This window comes from Rattus rattus, chromosome 14 (assembly GCF_011064425.1).
Source record: "Rattus rattus isolate New Zealand chromosome 14, Rrattus_CSIRO_v1, whole genome shotgun sequence".
Taxonomy (NCBI): domain Eukaryota; kingdom Metazoa; phylum Chordata; class Mammalia; order Rodentia; family Muridae; genus Rattus; species Rattus rattus.
The window spans coordinates 42,408,870-42,428,617 of record NC_046167.1 but is presented as its reverse complement, the minus strand read 5'-3'; the positions used below and the strand labels follow the sequence as shown (position 1 = coordinate 42,428,617).

General features: G+C 43.6%; 1 protein-coding gene and 3 non-coding genes across 4 annotated transcripts; all 4 read left to right on the top strand.

Annotated features, from left to right (window-relative positions):
• Positions 1-1,409: 1,409 nt before the first annotated feature.
• Positions 1,410-3,500, top strand: Abt1 (activator of basal transcription 1). The gene is made up of 3 exons (XM_032884735.1): positions 1,410-1,700; positions 2,354-2,553; positions 2,704-3,500. The coding sequence occupies exons 1-3, from the start codon at positions 1,457-1,459 to the stop codon at positions 3,064-3,066; spliced, it is 807 nt and encodes a 268-aa protein (XP_032740626.1). The 5' UTR covers positions 1,410-1,456; the 3' UTR covers positions 3,067-3,500.
• An 8,598-nt stretch (positions 3,501-12,098) lies between these two features.
• Positions 12,099-12,171, top strand: Trnav-aac. Its single transcript has one exon. It is a non-coding gene; the product is annotated as a tRNA-Val (tRNA).
• A 198-nt stretch (positions 12,172-12,369) lies between these two features.
• Positions 12,370-12,442, top strand: Trnaa-agc. The gene has a single exon. It is a non-coding gene; the product is annotated as a tRNA-Ala (tRNA).
• Positions 12,443-13,491: 1,049 nt separating this feature from the next.
• Positions 13,492-13,564, top strand: Trnav-cac. The gene has a single exon. It is a non-coding gene; the product is annotated as a tRNA-Val (tRNA).
• The last annotated feature ends 6,184 nt before the right edge of the window (positions 13,565-19,748 follow it).

The window sequence follows — 19,748 nt, the reverse complement described above, 5'->3', positions numbered from 1 at the left end:
TCTGGAATTTCTTGCTTTTCCATCTCCCAAGAGCTGAGGATTACAGGGTTGCCACTACTTCCAGTTTACTTGGCATTTAATGTGTATAAATATTTCATTAATAATTTGAAGCACACACAAAGTAAAGAAAGCATCTAGTGTTGCCACTTAGCCATCACACTCTTGTATCTTCTTTACCTGTATCCCTCCTCTAGCTCTCAATGTTTTGAAGTAACTCTGTAAGGCTCTCTCACGCGTCAGCATTGCTGGTGAAGTAGTCAGAAATTAAAAGTAGGGGTCTTTTCTCTTCACATTCACTTTTGATAAAAGGATCAGAGGTAACCAACAGCAAATCCTGTTCAATGAAAGTCCCCAAAGTAAGGTTTAGTTATTAGGTCCTCAGACGCACCCGAGCTTTACAAATAACGCCCAGATTCTGCGGACACAGTTGCCTTGTCTTATGTCTCTATAATTTTCATGATAATGAAAGATAAACAATTATGTAGGGCCTTGGCGAGGGAAAACTTAAGTACTCAGGCTCCGTCCGTAAAGTAGAAGGAAAGGTTAGTACATCATTTTTAGCAGCTTCGTTCGAGCGTCATCAGCAGCTATTAGGAGCTGGGCCCTGGGGTGTAGGTCGGGATAGGCAGACATGATCTTAGCCGCGCAAGCGGACAGCAATTGTGAGGACCGCGCCTCCTGGCGGCTGTTCCGAGGCTTCACTCGGCACTGTTCAAAGCGTGGTCAGTGAGCTGAACAGAGAACCTTCGCTCATCAACTTGCAATAGATTCGAACACAACGGTAGTCAAACAAACTTTTTACTCATACATTTGCAGATTTAAATAGTCACAAGGTGAAATGTAAAATTACTAGAGGCGTGTTTAAAAATATAAAACCGCAACTCCAATCAAAATTCCAAAAGCTATGTGCAAATTTATAAGCTGCTTCAAAAACTTTATTTTTAAAATGTTTAAAATTCAATTGAAACTTCAAATAATTAAAACTTCAAAGCTCAGACTGAAGTTTACACGTTGAACTTCATAAAACTTTTTAACATGTGAGTTATCCCTTCAACCACATTCACACCACAGTCCTGGTAGACGGTGTTTTAGTCTCTACAACACACTCTCCCAACACTGTTCTGCAAAATCCCCGCGAGGGGCACCAGGGCACGCTCTTGGAGCATGGAGGCAAAAATCACTCATGCACATTTTTTTAAAAATTAAAAGTATTCCGTGAGAGCTTGCCTCAGATCAGGGTTGCACAGGACGGAGATAGTCTACCAAGACCCACTCCTGCAGCTCCACCCCCTCTCGAGAGTCTAGTTTGTTAGGCCCGCCCAGTCCTCCCCGTCTCGCCCCGCTCCAGAAGGGCACCGAAGATTTACGTCACTTAGTCCGGACCGCAGATTGTCCGGCAGGATATGCGTCATCAGATGGCGACAGATTTGCAGCTGTCGTGCTTCCTATATCTGCCATGGTCAAAGTAGGAAAGCTGGCGGAGGAGCAAAAGGCGGCGATGGAGGAAGAGGAAGAGGTGAATGCAGAGGCGGCGGAGGAGCTGGAGGAGGCCGAGGAAGCGTCCTGCAACGGCAGCAAGAAGAAGGTAGTTCCGGGTATTGTGTACTTGGGCCACGTCCCGCCGCGATTCCGGCCCCTGCACGTTCGCAACCTGCTCAGCGTCTACGGTGAGGTGGGACGCGTTTTCTTCCAGGCCGAGGGTAAGCCCTACGTCGAAAGGAGAGGGTGGCGTTGCGGGCAGAGGATACGACTTATTTTCTTAGCTGTCCATGTATGAGGCGTGGGGTGCTGGCTCTGGGAAAGCTCTGGCTCCCTACTAGCTGCTAAGTATGTAGCGCTCACGTCCCTTAGGTGGCAGGGGCGGGGAAGGAAAATGGAGAGGGTGAGTGGATAGAGTATGCTAATAAGGTCCGAAAGATATCCTCGGATTTCTTTTCTTAAAGATTTATTTTATTTTATTTTATTTGTATGGGTACACTAGCTATTTTCAGCCACACCAGAAGTGGGCATCAGATCCCATTATAAGATGGTTGCTGGGAATTGAGCTCAGGACCTCTGAAAGATCAGTCAGTGCTTTTAACCACTGAGCCATCTCTCTAGCCCTCCTCGATTTTTCACATAGTCCCTGACACTGTATAATTAGCCTCTTCCACCTCTTGACGTACACAATTTGGAAATGGAGGTAGGGACTGGAAATGGAGGAATGAGTTAAAGAGAGGAGAAGCTACACCTTACAGACAGCCCGAAAAGGGCTGGAAAGTAGCACCCAAACAAGCAGGTTTGGATGTCTGGCCAAACTGAGGTGTGTCTCAGTGGGTGCTTGACCAGGATGTTCACTGTGTTTGGCTCACAGACCCCTTTGTGAGACGAAAAAAGAAGGCAGCCGCGGCTGCAGGAGGAAAGAAGGGAGCTAAATACAGCAAGGACTATACCGAAGGCTGGGTGGAGTTCCGAGACAAACGCATAGCCAAGCGAGTGGCAGCTAGTCTACATAACACGCCCATGGGTGCCCGCAAGCGCAGTCCCTTCCGTTATGACCTGTGGAACCTCAAGGTGAGTTCTAGGTTTCTCTGTCACACTTTCATTCTTACCTCCAGCTCTAGCCTGGGCACCCCATCTTTCTTGCTAGGTCTAAGAAGCTCCCAGTTTCTTCTCCATTCTGGTCGTCCCTATTTTAACCTTTTCTTGTTTTCCTGCCCACAGTATTTGCATCGTTTTACTTGGTCCCACCTCAGTGAACACCTTGCCTTTGAGCGCCAGGTACGAAGGCAACGCCTGAGAGCAGAGGTTGCCCAAGCAAAACGAGAGACTGACTTCTATCTTCGAAACGTAGAACAGGGACAACGCTTCCTTGCAGCTGATGGGGATGCTACTCGACCAAATAGCTCCTGGACATTTACTCAACGTCCCACTGAGCAGGAGCTGAGGGCCCAGAAAGGAGCACGGCCAGGAGGGCGGGAACGAGCTCGGCTGGCCACAGTCCAGGACCAGGCCCGATCCAACAGAGGGCTACTTGCCAGGATCTTTGGGGCCTCTCTGCCTGCAGAGAGCAGGAAAGAACCGTAGCCTATAAGGGACTACTAATGGAAGAAGAAATGCCTGCCAGCCCTGCCTCCTTCTCATCTGCCTCCTGCAGAGTGTAACCATCTAGGCAGATGTTTGCTCTGTTCCACAGATCAAGAGTCTGGTAAAAGGCCTTTTTTGTTGGTGTCTTTTACCCACTTTGACCAAATCTTTTAAGTGCCAGTCTGAGAACTTTACTCATACTATCCAGGATGAAGACCACTGTAGGTGCCTGCTGTGTTTGTCATCTGATTGCCTGCCTCTTTCTCAGTGGGCACCTAATAGTTTCTGGCTGGAAAGAATAGACTTGCCTTCCACTAGGGTAGTGGTCTGTGGTCTTTGTTCACTGTAGTGGCGGGCTGAATTAACAGGAATTGGATTTGTGGTCCAGTTTGTGGTTTATGTTTGAAAATAAAAAATAATTTATATGCTTTTTAGTTTTTTTTCAATAAGTTTTACTTTCTTTTGAAGCCACACATACCACCAAGTTACTCTAGCAGATATGATCCCAATGCTCCTCAAACCTTTTTTATTTTGAGATAGGGCCTCACTCAAGTGCTCAGGCTAGCCCTGAATGCATTCTGTAAGTTGTTCAAGTTAGCCTTGAGCTGACTCTGGTCAGGTAGGGTCTGGACATGAAATCCTGTCTCAGCCTCCCAAGAACCTAGGATTATAGGCCGGTTGTCAACAGGCCTAGCTTTAATATTCTTAAATAAACAAATAGAATAATAATTTATCTTCCTTCTCTTTGTAGGGTAAATCCTTACCTAGAAAAGGCATTTACAAGCTATCACAAGCCTTATCTTTTAAAATGTTTCAATATTCATTTTGGTACATGTCTTCTGTACAAAAACTGCATATGGGATAAGAAAGATGTTTACTAATAGATTTAGGGGTTAAAAAACTTATGATTTGAATATGCTTGCCCCAGGGAGTAGCACTATTAGGAGATGTGGCCTTGCTGAAGTAGGTGTGTCACTATGGGTGTAGGCTTTAAGACCCTCATCCTAGCTGCCTAGAGTTCAGTCTTCCACTAGCAGCCTTCAGATGAAGATATAGAACTCAGCTCTGCCTGCACCATGCCTGCCTGGATGCTGCCATGTTCCTACCTTGATAATAGATTGGACCTCTGAACCTGTAGCCAACTCCAATTAGATGTTGTCCTTTATAAGACTTGCCTTGGTCATGGTGTTTATTCATAGCAGTTAAACCCTAACTAAGACTAACCAGTGTATGAGCTTCTCATGGATCCATTCCATCTGCCTTTCCAAGCCATTTTTCCTGTCTCCATTCTCCTTCCTCAGTCCAGCCCACATTGTGGTTCTATCACATGGACTGCCTTCCTCAGCACCTTCTGAGACTTCTCTTCCAAAGGCCTAACCCCCTGGCCCCTTGTTCCCTTCTTCACAAGCTCAAGTGCACTTCTTCAAAATTAAGCCAACTAGAATATCAGGCTGGCTTCCCCTGACTTCCCCGCCTAAGGTGAGCATCCTGCTTCTGTGGGGTGGGAGCATCATCTATCTCTGGAGTAGCTCCTGTTTTACCAGAATTGTTGATGTTTTTACCCTGGTGTTATTAAGGATGAAGATTAACTTTGACTCTAGGGTTTCAGTTTGGTAAATATTCACTAATTCTTTGCGTTGTTGTGAGGAGAGGTTTTATAAAAAAAAATCTTAAATAATACACTTTATGCACTTTGCTACCTGTGATGTTTGCTTTGACAACCAATTTGGAAAGTATCAGAGAAGTCTCATCTATTGTGACAGTGATAAGGAGTGTCAGGAAGTTCTTGGTCTAAACAGGCGCAATGGTAATAAAAGGCAGAGTTATATCTTCTGGGTCTCTGTAAGCCTACTCTGTCTACATCAAGCCTTTTCTACAGGAACAATGGTGAGAACAGAGTGAAAGTTAAAGTGAAAGACACTAATCTGTGGTTGTAGTTCTGTGTAACTAGAGCCCATTAATGAAACATTGACAAAAGCAAGTGTTGGCTAGACTTTGTGCAAGCTTTTAATCTCAGGTGTTCCAGAACCACCAGGGCTACACGGTGAGGAGGAATCAGGGAGAAGGAGGAAGAGAAGAAGACAGGACAAAGTGTTTTTCCAGGCTCAAAAAGTACCTTGTAGGGGTTGGGGATTTAGCTCGGCGGTAGAGCGCTTGACTAGCAAGCGCAAGGCCCTGGGTTTGGTCCTCAGCTCTGGACAAAAAAAAAAAAAGAAAAAGAAAAAAAAAAAAAAAGTACCTTGTAACTTCATTACTAGTTGTAGGACCTGTGCTGTGGAGTTACAGCCAAAGCTAGCTGACTCCTGGCTAGCAGTGTGGCGTGTGCAATTAAGGTCATTGTGCCCATACGTGCTGAGTCTCAGTTGGCAATATGGGCCATGGATTAGTTTATGTGATGGCTACCCCTGGAAATTAGTTAGAGGTTGATGTGGGCTAAATATAAGGAAGAGTGCTCTCATTTTTAATTTATATAGGTTTCTCCTGACTACCTTTCTCTGTGTGACCAACCATCCTGGCTGTTCTGGACCTTGCTTTGTAGTCTAGGCTGTACTTGAGCTCACAGAGATCTGCCTGCCTCTGCCTCTTCCTCTGCCTCTTGAGTGCTGGGATTAAAGGCATGTACCACCACTGCCTAGCCTTGCTCTGTTTTTTAATTGATTTTTAGAAAACCTTTTTCTTCTATGTATGGTGGTTACCCTCATATGCGTCTGTGCACAGTGGGACTTACATCCCCTGACACTGACAGTTGTGAACTGCCACGTGAGTGTTAGGAGCCCATGTCATCAGGAGGAGCACAGGTCCCAATGACATCAGGAGACACTGCAGTAACCACTGTCATTTCTGTCCCCATGTTTGTGAGTGTGATAATAAAACCACTTTGTTTAAGCCGTTTGCTGCTGAAAGATTCCTAGGCTAGCTCTCTCATAACAGTATTGGAACCTTATGTCCCAATCTGATCTATCTAAGGAAAAGTTTGAGTTAGTGATGGCTGCCTGTGTGCTAAGGGTCAGGGGGGTGCACCGGGCCAAATGGAAATGAATTCAATTGGATTAAGGTGTTTTCTGTTGTTCACTTCCTTACTTAAAGATAGGCCTCACTATGTAGCCTTGGCTGGCCCGGGCCTGCCTTGGTGAACAGGATGAATTCTCAATTGTACCTCCCCCTCAAAGTGCTGAGATAACTGGCAGATTGTTCCTATCAGATTCAGACTCCTGGCTTTCTGTTTGGAAATCAGACCCGTAGAATTTTCCAATAAGCTGTTTCCAGGCTCCTCCCATTGAGGTCAGGGATTTGAACTTGTCAGTGAAAGGACTCAGCATGTAAAAGCACTTGTCACCAAACCTGATGAGCTGAGTTTGTTCTCTGGTAGAACACATGGTAGAAGGAGAGAACCACCTCCTGCGTTTGCCCTGATTCCCACAATGAAGCCAGAGCACTCTCTCCTCTCCTACCCTCTAGTAAATACATGTAAAAGAACTAAAACAAAAGGTCATCTACATCAGCTAAGCTGAGAAGCTGAGGGTAGACAAACATCATGGAGGCCAGTAGATGTCATCGACATTAAGATCACTGACAATCATTGTGACCCACCCATGTCAAGAATATCTTCAGAAAGCTGCTTTCTGAGAAGTTCATCAGAAAGCTTGGTTATGACTTGCATTACATCAATTCACACTGGGAAGGTCTGGGGGGAAGGTGCAAAAGGTTTCTGAAGGAAAAAATAAACTGGCACTTGTCTACCATAGGCAGCAACACACTGCAAGGAGACTTGGGAGACTGGAATTTGAACCTCCGAGCAGCTTTTCTCTCTTTTGGCTGTTTTGTGGCCTTGTAGGATAGTAGAGTTCAAGTTTGTTTTAAAAAAATGGAAGACTTGAATTTTAAATTGTGTTTTTCATTGACTGTTCTTGTACGATGTAGTTCTTTGTACTACAATTCTGTCTTTGTTAGGGTTTTACTGCTGTGAACAGACACTATGACCAAGGCAACTCTTATAAGGACATTTAACTGGAGCTGGCTTATAGATCCAGAGATTCATCAAGGCAGGAACATGGCAGAGTCCAGGCAGGCATGGGTGCAGGAGTCGCTGAGAGTTCTACATCTTCATCTGAAGGCTGTTAGGAGAACACTGACTTCCAGGCAGCTAGGACGAAAGTCTTTTAACCCACACCCACAGTGACACACCTACTCCAACAGGGCCACATCTAATCTTGCAACTCCCTGGGCAGAACATATACAAACCATTACAAATAGTGTATTTTATTAATTAAACAGTATCTTAGTGATTTGGATTATACAGTGTAAAGAATGTTCAGAATATGTTCTAAATGTCACAATGTAAATACTATATTATCTGGCATACATTGTCAAAAAGTAACGAGCCAGAAATCTGAAAATTCTGAGACACTTGCTTTTGTTTTCCTAGTGTGTTAGAATTCTACATTGTATCATTGGTGAATACACTGGATAGTCTTATGTCAACACAGGTTGAAGTCATCTGAGAGGATAGACTCTCAAGAAACTGCTTCCATGAAATGGGTTTGTAGACAAGCCTGAAGGGCATCTTCTTAAGTGATGGAAGAGGACCTGGTCCATGGTGAGTGGTGCTATCCCTGGGCAGGCAGTCCTGAGTTTTACTAGAAAGAGGCTGAGCAAGCCATGGGGAACAAGTTAGTAAGCAGCACTCCCCTGTGGCTTCTGCATCAGCTGCTGTCTCCAAAGTTGGAAGAGGAGATGTGTTCCTGGGTACAAATCCCCAGGTCAATGTCATTGTTTGGGTTGCCCACTTCCACCTTTCTAATAGCCCCTGTGTGACTGGTGCAGGGGCAAAGCATTTATGAGTTCATACTCTGCTTCCTGCTTTCAAGCACATTGGTACCAGGTTATCCTAGTACAGTTATCCCTCAAACTGTCTTAAAATTTACAACAGGCAAACACCTGTTGAATGGAATCAGGGTGAAGCTCCAAAAACCCATTCATCTTTGGATCTCTAAAGCAATATCTTGGATGTTGAGTGACAGCCTGGCATTTACTTTCCTATTCCTCTTATTCATTAGGAAAACTCCTGATGTAATCTCTTACTTTTAAGCTTGAGACTTTGGCCATTGTGAAACTTCAGTGGAAAAGTCCAGATGTCACCAACTGCTCAGGGATGAATCGTGATAAAATATAGCTTGCCCTGTGACCTTCCTCTCAGGGGCTATACTGCATTTTAGAACACTGTTCTGTCCATACACAAACCTCTGTATTAATGCTGCATGGCCTCAGAGGCTGACTGAGATGGTGTTTCTCCTTCATCAGGTCAGACGTATTTAACAAATGTGGAAGGAGAAATTACCTCAATCCTCCCATCCCTCTGCTCCTGACCACCCCTTTCCAGTCTCCCCTGCACCATGCACAGTCCTCTACACCATCCTCACCCAATTCTCAGTCTCACCTGCATTCAGTTTAGCAAGAGGGAACAATTTTGATTCTCCTGAAATGTGAACTGACCTCAGGTGTTATCCTCAAGCCTTCTGTTAGTGGAAATCTGTTTCAGGACACTTCTGACTAGATGAATTTCCTTCTCTGTGAAGTAAAGACTATGTGGACACAAAACCAGATTCACCATGAGTGGCCATGCTAGAACTTTCAGATACAGAAGGAAAAGTGGAACCATGGCTCTATCAAACAGCAGGGGAACTTCACTCAGGTTGCATGCTTAGCGGAGCAGGCCTTCTGGTTATAACATCATTTTTCTATTTCATTTATTTTATTTGGAGAAATAAGCAATATAACCCCATGGCTGTATATCCTAAAGCTGGCTACACGACCTTACCAGTCATAGCCTTGAATATGCCCCAGTTCTGTATGCCAGCAAATTCATATATATATTTTTTTTCTTTTTTTTCGGAGCTGGGGACCAAACCCGGGCCTTGCGCTTGCTAGGCAAGTGCTCTACCACTGAGCTAAATCCCCAACCCCAAATTCATATATTTTATACAATGATTTGTGCTCCACTCTCAAACTGGTAATAGAGCCAATTAAAACACGTTTTTTCTTTTTTTCATGAATTATCCTCATGGATTTTTTTTTTTATTAACTTGAGTATTTCTTATTTATATTTCGATTGTTATTCCCGTACCCGGTTTCCCGGACAACATCCCCCTAAACCCTCCCCCTTCCCTTCTGGATGGGTGTTCCCCTCCCCATCCTTCCCGAATTACCGCCCTCCCCCCAACAATCACGTTCACTGGGGGTTCAGTCTTAGCAGGACCAAGGCCTTCCCCTTCCACTGGTGCTCTTACTAGGCTATTCATTGCTACCTATGAGGTTGGAGTCCAGGGTCAGTCCATGTATAGTCTTTGGGTAGTGGCTTAGTCCTTGGAAGCTCTGGTTGCTTGGCATTGTTGTTCATATGGGGTCTCAAGCCCCTTCAAGCTCTTCCAGTCCTTTCTCTGATTCCTTCCACGGGGGTCCCGTTCTCAGTTCCATGGTTTGCTGCTGGCATTCGCCTATGTATTTGCTGTATTCTGGCAGTGTCTCTCAGGAGAGATCTACATCCGGTTCCTGTCGGCCTGCACTTCTTTGCTTCATCCATCTTGTCTAATTGGGTGACTGTATATGTATGAGCCACAGGTGGGGGAGGCTCTGAATGGGTGTTCCTTCTGTGTCTGTTTTAATCTTTGCCTCTCTATTCCCTCCCAAGGGTATTCTTGTTCCCCTTTTAAAGAAGGAGTGAGGCATTCACATTTTGGTCATCCGTCTTGAGTTTCATGTGTTCTGTGCATCTAGGGCAATTCAAGCATTTGGGCTAATAGTCACTTATCAATGAACCATTTTTCTTTTTTAAATTTATTTTTGATACAGGGTTTTACTGTGCAGCTCTGGCTGACCTGGACTTTAACATGAAGACCAGGCTGGCTTCAAACTCACAGAAATCCACCTGCCTCTGCCTCTCATTGTGCCACTGCCATCTCAGTGTTGAGATGAAAGACATGTGCCACCATGCAAGACCCCACTAATATTTATTTACTTATGGATACAGTCTCACTGTTAAGCCAGGCTGACCTCAAATTTCAGATTCTCCTGCCTCAGCCAGTTCTAAGAATGCATCTGGGTGCTGGAATAGGGGAAGTTTATGAGGGAGGCTTTTGGTCTCCTCAATAAAATAAGTTAGAGGGAGACTTGGGAGTCCAGCAAGCAAAAGTGCTCATTTAGAAGAGCTCAAGTGCATTCTGGGTAGCAGAAGGGCAACCTCAGGTGGGGACCGAGGATTCAAACCACCTAGAACTGATGGATTTAGGGAAGGTGTATCAGCCACAAAGACAGCAGCAATTCTAAACACCAGCCACAAAACGCCTGGAAAAGAACTTATAGTAGCTATAAAATAGAAATAACACATTTATCCATAGGATGAGAAGTATAAAACATTTAAAAGGATATGAAAACAATAAAAGAAATGAAAAAAGCAAAAACAAAACAAAGCCCCCAAAATCCACAAAACTAGAGTCCTCATACTATATGACTCAAAAATATATCCTACAATGTTATGGTAACCCAAACACTATAGTACTGACATCATATGTAGACCAATGAAACAGAATAGATCTAGGAATATATAGTCATTTCATTCTTCAAAAAAGTGGTTAAGACACAGCCAGTGTGTACGGGTGAGTGTGAGAGTGTGTGTGTGTGTGTGTGTGTGTGTGTGTGTGCATGTGCATGTGTGCATGCATGTGTGTTTCTATGACTGATTCATACTTGCAATCCTAGTATCAGGAGACTGAGGCAGGGGATTGACCAAGCTTGGGCTATATGGTGAGTTCTAGACCAGATTCGGATATAGGGTGAAATTTTCTAAAAACAAAACAACAAAGCCTAAAAGAGAGCAAAAATGTGCGGACATATCAGGGAAAGAATACTCTATTCTATATACCATATTGGGATCTGGATGTCAGCATACAGAAGAATGAAACTGAGTACATTTCACACACCACATGGGTATACCAAATGTATTAAGGATTCAAATATTAGATTTGAATGCAGAAGGCTTCCGGAAGAGGGCACAATGGCAAAGCACCATTGTACAACTCTGGCTGTGGTTTCGGATGCATTTTTAAAGCACAGGCTCCCAAAGCAAAGACAGAAACCACAGCTTCTTTCCCAGAACCACAAGCTTCTGCACAGTGAAGGTATAAGCAATGGAGTCCAGGCTGTACACAGAGTGGGAGAAAGCAGGAGTTGATGCTCAGATATGCACAAAGCACGGTAGCTAGAAAACAAATAGACTGTCACAATGGAGGGGAAAATCGGGTTAGGCATTTTTCAAAGAAGACAAAGAATAAACTAATCTATGAAAATGTGCCCAACTCACAACTGACCAGGAAAATGAAACCCAAAGCCCAATGAGTATACCTCACTTCTGTCCTCCAGAAAGGGCTATCCATCCTCAAATATAGAAAAGAGCCAGTGTTGGAGAGGTGTGGAAAAAGGAGGATGCTGCACGATTTTGGTGATTTAGATTATTACAGCCATTAGACGTACTAGCATGACAATTCCTTTAGAAATTTAGCCATAGAGAGAGAACATTGCCAGTCATGGGCTCATGTTTGCTCTGCTCTTGGTAATGAATCCAGGTCTTCTGAGACACTCGTATCTTCACATTCAAGATTATTCATAATAACCGAGATACAAAATCAAGGTGCTGTCCGTAAGTGGACAGATGAAAACACAGCAGATACACATGGAACGTTAATTCTACTCAGTCCTTTATAAAGAGGCTCTGTCACTTGCAACCACTGGAATGAAGAAGCTGAGGACATGGAGTTGAGGTAAACCAGCCATAGAGGGACAAATTTACCGATGATCTCAGTGTGAGATCTCAGTAGTAGAGTGGCTCATCAAGGGCTGCAGATGGAGTGGGACAACTACCTTGGTTATTTTTATTTAGTTTGCCCATAATGCAATACAACAAATACCAATACCAAACCGGTTACTAGGCATGTTTTGAATCCATATCTTGAAACTAGGAACATTTGCTACCAATGGATGTTTCCGTGGTGTAGTGGTCATCACGCTCGCCTAACACGCGAGAGGTCCCCAGTTCGAGACTGGGCGGAAACAGCCTTCTTTTTCATTTTCTCGTCTGTTTTTAGACTCTCAATTCACTTCCTACGCTTCAGAGGAACACAGTTTCGAATGTACATTTTTAGCTTTGACAAGCGTGTTTTCTTAGACTTTAGCCATAGGAAGTACGTATGTGAGGACCAGTAGAGACACTTGACATAAACGGAAGTACAAAAAAAGAGGCACTATCAGCTCGGGGGATTAGCTCAAATGGTAGAGCGCTCGCTTAGCATGCGAGAGGTAGTGGGATCGATGCCCACATCCTCCAGTTCTTGCCTTGCACACCAGGTTTCCACCGACGACCTTATATAAAAGTGACCTTCGTTAACCTTATGCTCTCACACGCTTGAGCATAAACTTTAGTTCGCTGTTTAACACATTGTCACTTTCCAGTTGCTCAATCCACATCACGCACTCGTGTGTTCATTTGACAAGTGCTTCAGAGCTTTTCGATTTGAAGATTTACTCAACAGACACTGGGTCAAAATCTATTCTGTGCAAACAGGTTAGGCTTTTTCTCTTAAACCACACCGTGCTGTTTGTTCTTTTGCCCGCCTCTCTGGGATCTTTCTTTTCCTCGTACATCTCTGTTCACTCAATTGCGTTATTGGAGGGTTGTTCTGCTCCTCACGGGAGCTACCCACACTCCTGTATTGCCGACAGCATCGCATGGTCTACTCAGCCTGAGTGGGATGTGGCACTTTCCACACAAGTCTCAATTTTTCCATATCTAAGCTCCGTAAAAAACAAACAAACAAACAAACAAACAAACAAACAAAACAAACAAACAAACAATCTAACTAGTTAGCTAACTAACTAACCAACTAACCAACTAACTAACTAACTAACTAACTAACTAACTAACTAACTAACTAACAACCCTTGAGAATTTTCCTTAACAGGTTGCAGTGACTATTTGAGTCACCTGCTCGGGTTGTCTCAAAAACTCTCCAGCGTCTACAACGTTCTCTTCGAAGTGTCTCCAAGTGATCAGGCTCTCCCAACCTCCAGTCCCCTGTATGTTTCACTTGCATGCGATTCCCCTGCGGTGCAGCGCAGCGTCTCAGCGCGGGAATTCCTGCACACGCACCTTTTCCTTCGCTTAGCTCTCCCCTGCGCTGTTACGCCTGAGGAGCATTTTTTGTTCCTTCCCTCTGCCAGGATCTAGCCTCTTTTTTTTCTGTGATTTTTATCTCTGGTTTGTATTCATTCCTTGCGGTTCTTTCCATTAGTGTGAATCTATATTTTTCATATCATACTTTATACAATATCCCTTTTGATTTGTAAAAATTAGAAGTAAAGAGCTTTACCTGTTGTGTTTCCGTAGTGTAGTGGTTATCACGCTCGCCTCACACGCGAGAGGTCCTCGGTTCGAAACCGAGCGGGAACATCTCTATTTTGGGTCCCCCTGCCAGTCACAGAAGAAAGTACACAAAATCCAACGATTAGCTCCGCCACCTGACCGCGACTCTAACAGGGAATGCGCTCCACGTACACCTTTTTCAAGGTGGCTGGCACATCTTGAAGTGGGAGCCTTTTAACCTAACTGGTGGCCCTGGATCAAGGAAAGCGACCTTCAGGCTACAGGTGAGTGCGGGTGAGAGTGAGATTAAATGAATGAATGTTGGGGTTAGGGGAGGGAGAGGGGTAGGGACTCTGATTCAGGTTCAGAGACAGAATCTGCACATTTACGTGGTCCCTTGGTTCCTCAAGGTGAGGATTCTTCCAACTTATGCAAGAAAACAGCAGCGTCTGGACCCATGGCTCATTTGCAGGCTTCTCTGCCTGCTGAAGTGCTAGAACCCACTAGTGGGGGAAAGGGGCCTGCTACCTCTGGGTCTAGAGCTGAACCACCAATTTGCTCACTTTCCTCCAGAAGCTAAAATGGCAAGAACATACTGAGTTGCTCTTTCTCTGCAGAAGTTTCCTCTACAGCCTTGGCCTAAAAGCCAACTTGGTTAGAAACACCCGGGCAGAGTTCCAGAGGGATTGAGCCCAGCTCTGGGGCAGGAAACTATTACCAGGAGCCCAGTCTAAATTCAAGGCTGTAGAGGTTGGGAGGTCCAGTATTTGGAGTGTTAACGGTGAGTTACTGTGCAGACCAGGCAGAGACAGGGAAGTTGGGGCAGAGGAAGAGCTCATTATTTGATTCTCAACTTCTGCTTCCTAATTCTGGCCTGTCACCTCCCAACTCTGAGGCTCTGTGAAAAAATAATCTACCCGAACCTCTGTTGCATTTGGAAAAGGTCAAACCAAGTCCTTTTCGTGTTGGACGCTAGGCGGGAAGAGCTGCAGCACGCTGAGTGAGCTTCCCTAGAGAAGGCCCACCTTTGCTCAGCAGCGATGGAGCTGAGATGGAGAAGCGTGACCTCAGCGGCTTCATCCCAGTATTGCTTCTTGCTACTGATGTGCCTTCTCATATTTGTCTTCTCATATTTGTCATTGTTACGTTCCTCGTATACCTGGCATGGTATGAATGGGCATGGGAAGATTCCCCCACTGCGTATAATCTAGCGTGATTACTTCCGGGGTTAAGATAGCCCACTGTTTTTTGAAGATCAACATGAAGATGAACGTTCTTTCATTTACAATAAAATTACCTACTCTTCGTTCATGACCTTCCCTTTCATGGTGCACTCTCAAACCTGTCACAAGATCAAAGAACTGAGGCCCTGAATGTTTTCTTTGATCATTAACTCGTCCCAAGCCTATTTTTCTTCTATCATATTCTAGGTGTCTGGTCTTGTGTTGACATCCTTTGTCCATTGGGAGTTGAGGTTTGTGCACGGCGATAGACGTAGATCTATTTTTATTCTTTTATATGCAGATTTTGAGTTTGACCAGCACCATTTGTTGGAGATGCCGTCTTTTCTCCATTTTGTGTTTTTGGCTTCTTTGTCATTTTTTCCAATTTCTATAAAGAATTGGGTTGGAATTTTGATGAGGATTGCATTAAATCTGTAAATTGCTTTTGGTAAGTTGTCCATTTTCACAATATCAATCATACCAATCCATGAGCGTGGGAGGTCTTTTCATCTTCTAGGGTCTTCTTCAATTTCTTTCTTTGGAGACTTAACTTTTATTTTATTTTATTTATTTTTATTTTTATTTATTTATTTGGAGCTGGGGACCGAACCCAGGGCCTTGCGCTTGCTAGGCAAGTGCTCTACCACTGAGCTAAATCCCAACCGACTTAACTTTTATTTACATGCCTTTCAGTTGTCTTGTTAGGAGTTATCCCAGGATAGATTTTGAAGAGATTGTTAAAGGTACTGTTACCCTGATTTCTTTCTGTCATTTGTACGTAGAAGGACTACTGCTCCTTATGTGTTAATGTTATAGTCCACTATTTTACTCAAAGAGTTTATCAGCTATAGAAGTTTCCTGGTGAAGTCTTTAGGAGCTTTTAGGTATAAAATGTCAACTACAAATAAAGATACATTGATTTCTTCCTTTCTTATTTGCATCCCCTTGATGTCCTTCACTTTTGTCAATACTCTTGATTTCAAATACTGTATTGATTAGATTGGAAAAGAGTGGATGTCCTTGTCTTATTTCTGATATGGTGTAAATGCTTTGAGTTTCTCTCTCTTTAGGTTGCTGTTGGCTGTGGAATTGCTCTAAGTTGCTACTATTATATAGACTTATGTCCCTTGCATCCCTAATCTCTATAGGACTTTTATCATGAAGGCGTGTTGAATGTTGTCAAAGGCCATTTCTACGTCTAATGAGATTATGGTATTTCTTGCCTTTCAATCTGTTTGTGGTGGATTCTGTTTATTGATTTATATATTTGAACCATCCCTGCATCTCTGGGATGAAGTCAATTTGATCATGGAAGAAAATATCTGGATATAGTCTCAGTGTCTGCTATCACGTTCTTTTCTAATTTCTACTTTCATTAGTATGGATCTTCTCCTTGTACTTTATTCAATTCTGCTAAAAGTTTGTCAATCATGTTGGCTTTCTCAAAGAAGCAATTCAATGCATTGATTCTTTGAATTGATATTTTATGTCTGTTTGCTTGTTTCTATTTTTATTGATTTCAGTTCTGAGTTTGATTATTTCTTGCTCTCTTCTCTGTTGGGTTTTGTTACTCCTTGTAGTCATTGTCTAAGCTTTCAGAACAACACTTACATCATCAACTTACTATTACAAGATTCTCCTGTCTTTTGATTGTAGGCAGTTAGTGCTATGAACTTACCTCCTAGAACCTCCTTCCTTGTGTCCAGTAAGAACAGGTATGTTGTGTTTTTATTTTCATTCAATTTAAAAAGGATTTAGTTTCTTTCTTGATTTCTGTCTTGACCCATTTTTCTTTCAGTAATGAGCTGTTATTCAGTTTTCATGAGTCTGTATACTTTCTGCTGCTGTTGATAGCCAGCTTTCGTCCACGGTGGTCAGATAAGAGGTAGAATGTTATTCCAATTTCCTTATATCTGCTGTGACTTGCTTTGTATCCTAGTATGTGGCTAATTTTGGAGCAAGTTCCATGAGGTGCTGAAAAGAAAGCGTGTTCTTTCGTGTTTAGTTGGATGATCTGTAGTTGTCTGTGAGGCCCATTTGACTTAAGATATTATTTAGCTGCAGTATTCCTGTGTTTAGTTTTCGTCTGGGTGGCCTATCTATTAAGGAAAGTGGGGAGCCACCCACTATCACTGTAGGCTATAAATATGTGGTTTTAGCAGTAGTAGTGGTTTTTTTTTTTTTTATGAACTTGGGTGATCTTGTGTTTTTTGTATAACTATTTACAATTGCAGTATTCGCTTAGTGGATTTTTCCTTTAAAGAGCATGTAGTATATCCTTCCCTATCTTTTCAGGTCAGTTTTAATTAGAAGTCTATTTAGTCTAATATTAAAAATAACTGTACCTGCCTGCTTTTGGGGACCATTTGCTTAGAATAACTTTTTTCATCCTTTTACCATGAGATGATATCTCTCCTTGATGAGGAAGTTTATTCCTTACATCCAGTAGGAAGATGGAATCTAATCTGCTATTCTGTTATCAGTGAGCAGAGGGACAGTGAGAAAGAGCTTGAGGACCGGGATTGGCATCAGTCCCCACAGAGTGGAGGTGACTTGGGAGGAGGGGCTCCTGCAGGCAGACTGCTACAGGACCTGGGAGGTCTGGGGAGATAAGAATGGAAGGCAGGAAGGATAGTGAAAATTGCCTAACTGTGTCCCAACTCAGTGTGCTTCTTGGGGTTCATGGTAGGAAGCATTTCTGATCAATTGCTGACACCAAGTAATGGAGATGTGCTATGAGGAAAGGCTCAGGAGGGGGGCTGTGGGAAAGAGCTAAGAGGACCCGAGATCTCGAACCAAGAGGCTCGAAGGATGAAGGATGAAGGTGGGGTAGGAAGGAGGGGCAGTGTGGTCACTTCGAGTTCCTGATTTAAAACAAAAACAAAAAACAAACAAACAAAAGCAAACAAACAAAAAACCAAAACCAACTGTTCTCTGTGTAACATTGGTTGACACAAAGGGAAGATAGATCCACAGGAAAGTCTAATAGTTCTTACTTACAGGTATTTATGTGCAGTGACCAGAAGAGACCAGAAGAGGGCAATAGATGCCTAAGTATTGGAGCTGAACACGCTTATGAACTCCCCTGTGGTACTAGAATTCAAAGTCAGGTCCTCTGAAAGAGCAGCTAGAGCTCTAGCATGACAATTTCTTTAGAAAGTGAAAACAGAGTCACAGAGGCTGCGCTTCACTGGGCATGAGGTCACAGTAGTGGAATCAAAGTGTTCTGAGACATTCACTGTATACTGAGCATTCATGGAGATGGAGCAGCGTCTTTGCACATTTGTATTAATAGCAGAATTATTCTAATAACCAAGATACAAAATCATGCTACTGTCCATCAGTGGACAGAGGAAAACACAGTAGACACACATGGAATGTTAGTTATTCCGCCCTTTATTAAAGAGGCTCTGTCACTTGCAATCACCATGAGGACATGGTGTTAAGTGAGGTAGACCAGCCACAGAGGGACAAACTCCACCGTACTTACAGAGTGCAATCTGAGTGTTCAGTTGGCAGTAGTAGAGCAGAGTGGGGTCACCAAGTGCTAGGGATGGAGAGGGACAGCCATCTTAGTTACTTTGACTTAACTACCCTGTGATACATATATGCAAAGAAAACATTATGCCATCTACTAAGCACATTTTGAATACATGTGTAGAAATTAGGAAATTGCTTAGTCTCAAGGTGCTTTTGTAGCATAGTGGTCATCGTGCTTGCCTAACACGTGAGAGGTCCCTAGTTCAAAACCCTAGTTCAGATGGAAGCATGAGTCTTCTCACTTTTTATGTGTTTTTAGACCTTCAGCTCATTCCCTACAATTAGGAGATATGAATTTTGGCTTTGTTTTTAGACTTTATGGTCATGTGTTCCTGAATTCTAACTATAGCAAATAGATTGTGAATGCCAGTAGAAATTCTTTGCCATGAAAGAAAGTACAAGAAGGAGTCTGCTGTGTGGAGGGATTAGCTCAGGTGGTAGAGCGTTCGCTTAGCATGTGAGAGGTAGTGGGATCGATGCTCACATCCTCCAAGGTCTTTGAATTTCTAGTCATTCTTCAGTCTTCTATTAGATTCTATGGAAGAAATGTCTATTTTGGACTAAGTTGATCTTACTCTTTGCTGTCACACTTAAAAGTATAAACTTTGGAGTTCCATAGTTTTCTTTCAGTATTCTGTTCATCTAACAAAGGCATGACAACGTTGAGTAAGAACTTTTTCTGTGCAGGTGTAGAACTTTACTCTTAAACCTCCACATTGTGCCTGCTGTAACTTCTCTGGAACCTTCCTTGTCCATCTTTTGCCAACTCTACTGCTTTGCTTCACTTCTGAGTCCCACCTGAAGGAAGCTTCCCACAGCACTGCACTGCCACCACCAACATCATGTGGACAAACCTTTACTGGGCCTGAGTGGGATGTGGCCTCCTTCCCACTAATCTGTTTCCCATTTCTAAGCTCTGTGTAAAACCGAGAATCACTTGGCTGTAACCGTTTACGGCACCTGCCCGAGTTCCCTCAAAAGCTCTCCAATGTCTACAGCGTTCTCCTCGGGGTGGTCCCGATTACCCGAGCTCTACCTCCTTTCTTCTCTTTTTGTCTTTACCTTCAGAAGGCAGTGTGGCATGCCCTACACTCTGCCCTGTCTCCTGCCAGAGGCTCTAACTGACATTCCTAAACTGGTTGAAAAACAACCACTGAACTCATCAAGGACACCTCCACCTCGCTGGTTGAAACATCGTGAATGGGACTCAACTCTTGAGTTGAGGTGTCTTGAGTGGACAGTCTAACGTGGGACATTTCCCATGGAATATCTGAATCCAGGATTAGCATTCTTCTGTTGTGGAATCTGAAATGAGATGGTGGACAGTAGTTCCCTCCTGGAGGATTAAGCAGTGGGTGTGCTTGCCTGGCCCTCCTACAGCCTGGGTTTAAAGGCCTTCCTGGTCTGGAACTGGAACTGCCCTGGCAGTGTCCCACAGTGATAGAGCCCAGCTCTTGGGGCAGGAGACTCTTACCAGGAGCCCAGTCTAAATCAACACTGTGGAGGTT

Coding starts and splice junctions, on each gene's coding strand:
- Abt1 (XM_032884735.1), top strand. CDS start 1,457: ATGGTCAAAGTAGGAAAGCTGGCGGAGGAGCAAAAGGCGGCGATGGAG. Junction 1,701..2,353: donor CGTTTTCTTCCAGGCCGAGG/GTAAGCCCTACG, acceptor TTTGGCTCACAG/ACCCCTTTGTGAGACGAAAA. Junction 2,554..2,703: donor ATGACCTGTGGAACCTCAAG/GTGAGTTCTAGG, acceptor TCCTGCCCACAG/TATTTGCATCGTTTTACTTG.